General features: G+C 40.5%; 1 protein-coding gene across 1 annotated transcript; it reads left to right on the top strand.

Annotated features, from left to right (window-relative positions):
• Positions 1 to 363: 363 nt before the first annotated feature.
• On the top strand, positions 364 to 1942 carry LOC145045927 (caffeoylshikimate esterase-like). Its single transcript, XM_078994216.1, has 2 exons — positions 364 to 1031; positions 1250 to 1942. Exons 1-2 carry the CDS (start codon positions 492 to 494, stop codon positions 1694 to 1696), a joined length of 987 nt encoding a protein of 328 aa, XP_078850342.1. The 5' UTR covers positions 364 to 491; the 3' UTR covers positions 1697 to 1942.
• The last annotated feature ends 3692 nt before the right edge of the window (positions 1943 to 5634 follow it).

Raw genomic sequence — 5634 nt, 5'->3', positions numbered from 1 at the left:
CCGGAATACATAAATCGTTTCAAAAAATCAAATGCAAATAACTTAAAGTGTAAAACTTAATTGGTTTGATGAATCCATGCTGGAAATTTGGTCTGAAATACGGGTAGATCGTGTTTCGGATCTGCTAATTCGGAAATCGTATTCTGAATTTTTTATATGTAAGACCCATATATACCAATGGGCTATAATGTTAGGCATGAGCCGGTTTTCCTTTCCAAAAGGACCAATTCCAAACCAAACGGTTATTTAAAAAAAAAGTGGTTATATTAAAGAAAAACCTAAAAAAAAATGTGTAATTTTTAGTTTCATGATATTGTTGTTAATATTTTGTTTAAATCGACAATTCCATCAACCATTTTGTTAAAATAATCGCCATTGAAGTTCAAGGAGTTAAGAAAATGGTTTATAATATAACCTTTTTCATAGATTAAAGCGTCAACTAATATTCCACGAATTCGAGCTTTTATCCTCCACGACGACCGCCACCAACTATGCCTCCACCGCCGGGCCTTCCACAACTACCACCGCCACCACCGTTCTTCTGGGGGGAAACGCCTGAGGAAGAATACTACAAATCCCATCGCGTCAGTAACTCCAAATCCTATTTCGAAACCCCTAACGGCAAGATCTTCACTCAATCATGGCTGCCATTAGACCAACCAGCTAAGGCCGCCGTCTTCATGACCCACGGCTACACATCCGACACCAGCTGGGTTTTCCAAAATATCTGTATCGCATACGCCAAATGGGGATACGCCGTCTTCGCCGCCGACCTCCTTGGTCACGGCCACTCCGACGGACTCCATGGATACATCGGAGACATGGATAAAGCAGCTGCAACTTCACTATCATACTTCGTTAGTGTTCGCCGGAGCGAACAGTACTGTAATCTACCGGCGTTCCTTTTGGGGGAGTCAATGGGCGGAATGATCACAATGCTTATGTACTTCCAATCTGATCCCGACATATGGTCCGGCTTGATCTTCTTGTCTCCGTTATTCGTCCTACCGGAAGGCATGATTCCCTCCAAGGTAATTTCAAATATGAAATTCTTTTCCCAGAATTTACAACCTCCGATTTGCCTCTGATCCCAAATCTGCACTTGATTTATTGTTTGAATTTGGGCAAATTTCCGATTTCTTTACCGATCTAAAAAAAGTCAAACTCACCAAATTGCTTCGATTCTAACAATAATTTGAACAAATCAATCATCCAATTGATTACAACTTTCGTTGTTTTGCGATTGAAGCTACATATAACGATGTACGGACTACTTTTCGGATTGGCGGATACATGGGCGGCGATGCCAACGGCTCAGATGGCGGTGAAGGCGGTGAAGGATTTGGAGAAACTGAAGATACTGGTGGTGAACCCGAAACGATATGCCGGAAAACCGAGGGTGGGGACGATGAGAGAGGTGGTGAGGGTGACGAATTATGTACAGAACAACTTCGAGAAGGTTAAGGTTCCATTTTTTACAGCTCATGGCACTGCGGATGGGTTGGCGTGCCATACTGGTTCAGAGATGTTGTATGAGAAAGCTGTCACTGCTGAAGAAGACAAGACGTTGAAGCTGTATGAAGGAATGTATCATTCGTTGATCAATGGGGAGCCTGATGAGGCTGCGGATCTTGTTTTGGCGGACATGAAAGCTTGGATTGATGCCATGGCTCAAAAGTATGGTCCTAAATCCTAATTGTACTCATCACTCGTAACTTCCTATTGAAGAATCTTTTACTGACAGATACAACACACACAATTGATGTTAACTTTACGAATCTTTGTTGGGTGTTTATTATGAGTACGTTTATGTATTTTTATTTCAAAAACCAACGTTAGGAGCAATTATATTTCGATTGGCTTGTGCCTCATTCTTTTTGGTGCTCCTTGTTTGTTCACTTCAACATCAAACACGATTTAATATTATATTGTTTTTTAGTGATTCTTGGTATATTTGGAATGGACACAAGTGCCAAATGGTGTTAAACTGTGACATGGTGTGAAATACATAATTATACAGAAAGATGACTTAGATGGATAATTATGTTTCAAAATCGTTCAAAAAATATCATTCAAGTTTGGTGTGTCCAAAAAACATCACCCAAGTAAAGTATTTCTATAAAAAAACACCAAAGAATTACATTCTTTGTTCAAATTTGACGTTGTGGTAACTAGTAATTACCGGTAAAAAAATAAGTAAGGGAAAAAACAAGAGGAAATGACTCAAAAAGGTAACTATGTTTCAAAATCATTCAAAAAACATCATCCAAGTTTGGTATGTTCAAAAAACATCATCTAAGTAACTATTATGACATGACATAATAATTATTGACAAAACAATAAATAATATATTCCTCATTTAAAAATCGATTTAGAGTTTTATCATGAACGAATGACTTCTTTTTCTCCTATGATTGCTCTTCTTCTTCTAGAGTGATGATCTCGAATTCAAGTCCAAAACCCTAATTCTTGACTTAAGGCAAAAAGGGTTCATTTACCACTGCCTCAATGGGCCTCCCTCCCCCTAAGCCTAAATCCATAAAAAAACTACAAGGCCTCTAAGGCCTAATATGGTCTAAGAACCCTTAGCATGGCATTAAGCCCAAAAAATAACCTGCTACAATCAGGTGGGCCTGATGCCTAACTTAAACAAGTCCGTACATACGCCCAACATATGTCGAAGCCTCTGCGATCCGGATATCGAGCTAGTACGCCCGACGTACTCCTATCGTACTCGGCTAGGGTCAAGAATAGCCAATCTTCCAAAGGCCATAACTTCTTCATTCTAAGTCCGATTTCCAACCGTGAATTTTCTTGCTGATAACCGAAGAACAGAATCCCAGACCATTCATTGCTGCTGAAAACCTTTCATTTGAAAACAAGGGAGACTCCCAACGTGAGCCTCACCCCTAAGAGCCAAACCAGTATATAACTCACATCCCGATAACCAAAGATTCATATATTCATTCTATCCGAGACCTTCTGATTCCATGGTGACCTTCTACTAAATTGGGATCCAGAATCCCCAACCTTCCACTGAGACTGACAACCCCGCGCTTGGTCGCATCAAGAGACTCTACTCAATAGTCTAATTGGTAAAGGCTACCCTAGACCAATTACCAAATGTATTCAATCTGTTGATCATATAGTCTTCCAACTCTAATCATGATCCAACACCTTAACTAAGACAATTACTATCGGGTTCCACCCTCAAGATTCAAGCACTTACTTCTTCATGATTAACCGTGATACCATCTAATCCGCTAGGACACACAAGCTCGCAGATCACCCAGATCTCTCCATCATTCTATTGCTAGTCCGGAGGCTTACAACCATCACTTCCTGCATAATACATATTCTCGAATGTGTTAATGGTATGCTTAACCAAGTTAACCTAACCAACTGGGCGTTGCTCATAGGTTTCACCCATACTATCATAGCCAACCGGGCCTCACCTACGGATGTCACTCATTCTGGTGTATGCTAAAATTCACAGCATAGAGTTACAACACTTCCACACAACCTATCCACCTTGTGAATGCTACGGTTACCTCGTAGTCTTACAACACTTCCATAACATCCATTGACCCAGTCCTTGGTCTTTCCATCCACATACCATACCAAACCAGAATCAATCATGAGTTGAAACCTCATCAGACTATACTCTAATTAGGTGTCCGGGCCATGCTTCAAACCCTAAATCCTTTATCACACTAGAACAGGAAGAAAGGCTCTAACACAACCCTCAACCTAAACCTAATCACTTATCCGCCATGCGCCACTACTGATGTGCCTCATATTCGATAATATAACTTGAATCCTCGTTCCTTGTGCAATCGTTGGTCCAAAAAGTTCTCCCCTACTTGGATTCAACTGCACTCTGCCAACCACATAATCGATAGATTTCCAAACCATCTAGCGTCCTTACTACCCCACTACTATCCTCTTGGGCTTACACGAGCTAAGATTCCAGTACCAAATGGCCAACGATATCCACTCCCCGAATTGGATCAGACAATCTGCTACTCCTACAGGAAGAACAACGCTACAACCAAGCACCTTCCCTTGATACAATTCCAAATCCTTGAATAATTTTAACGGATGAAAAAGAAGAATAAAACCTTGTTGACTTAAATGGATCACCAATCCAACATTTCACATGTCGAAAGTCTGATGCACTTGGAATGCCGCTGACAGATATAATTCGAATCCTCTTGACCATTCCAGCGGCTGAACAAACCGGCACAAACGATGCATCACTCACAACTAGGAGTGATAGGTCCCCACTACTCTTACCCTACTAATGGTAGCGATTGACTCAATGAGCTAATCAACCATTAGCCGACATTCAGCCCGAGCGACATAATTACCTGGAAGACTCACTTCACTATCCCAGAAGGGACAACCAACTACCATGAGATCTTGGCCTAAAAAGAACTTATTTTGTGAATGCTACATGCATAACACTTAGCATCTCACCATGCACTTGCGTTTTGAGCAATCCTTTACCTCTCTCCACCATGAAATATCTTAATCACCTTACATTCTAGTGATCCAATGAACTTACACTTCAATTCCCTCCAACTCATTGTGCTTATGCCACCAAAATTAGTTTAGTTGTCGATCCTCCAAGCAGAACACTCAATTCACTCCCACCTAGAGCTCACACTAACAAGGCTGAAGTCCTAAGGCTATCTCTACAAGGTGTACTCTAATCATGACTCTTGGTAAGCAAAATGGCATATAACGATCCTTCGATAATAATAACTAGACAATCACAAAGAACTATGCTCTTTATGTGGGGGGGTTAACTAAATCGAATATAACATCTTGCACACACAACTATACAAGTAAAAGCGATTAAAATGCATGAAGTAATACATACCTGCGAGGTCTCGAAGTCATGGCTGTGCCTCCTAAAAGAACATAGATGATGGTGTTTGAGCCACCCCAATTGAAAAACTTGGGAAACTTGCCCTAATATGACCAGGATGATGACAACGATGACAAAATTCTACCTTTAGGGTGAAAGCTTGGCGAACATGAGCCTTCCATCCGTACCTGCCACATTTGAACTTGCAGCTCCCAGGCGCATGGGTTCCTCCACCCTTTGCGAAAGTATCGTGGCCCTTCGGGTCCCCAGCACTAATGTCACACCCCAAAACCAAGAACGGCGGAAACGTTCTGGGGCGGAGGACGTTATGTAGAGTATCACAACACAGTAAATGTAAATAAGCAAACAACATCATCCATTGCATTAAATATATAATTTTAATACAAGCGTGTTCTGTACAGTATAGACACAAAAAATAATGTATATCAAAATAATAAGATGAGTCTTGAATGTGCTTCATCTTCTCAAAAGTTAGCCTCGGTACCTGTCTACTGATGACCTGAGAATACAAGTTATTTTGAAAGAGTTTATCAGCATCAAGCTGGTGAGTTCATAAGTATTTTAGTGTCAATGTTTGTTGTCAAAACGTTTGAACCTGTCTCAATGTAGTAATTTGTGAAAATGTAAGTAAGTGTTTGAAAGTGTTTGTAAAAGTCTGAATCTCTAAGAAAATCCTATATTTTCTAATAAAGTAACCTTCTACCAAGGCTTAACTGTTTTGTACGTTCGTTTGATGTAAA

The sequence above is a fragment of the Lactuca saligna genome, chromosome 5, assembly GCF_052625555.1.
Source record: "Lactuca saligna cultivar CGN05327 chromosome 5, ASM5262555v1, whole genome shotgun sequence".
In the NCBI taxonomy this organism is placed as follows: domain Eukaryota; kingdom Viridiplantae; phylum Streptophyta; class Magnoliopsida; order Asterales; family Asteraceae; genus Lactuca; species Lactuca saligna.
This window is presented reverse-complemented; position numbering and strand designations above follow the sequence as displayed.

Bases quoted from the DNA above. Each gene is read 5' to 3' on its own strand.
- LOC145045927 (XM_078994216.1), top strand. From the start codon at position 492: ATGCCTCCACCGCCGGGCCTTCCACAACTACCACCGCCACCACCGTTC. The intron at 1,032-1,249 runs GTAATTTCAAAT...TTGCGATTGAAG, and splicing joins AAGGCATGATTCCCTCCAAG to CTACATATAACGATGTACGG.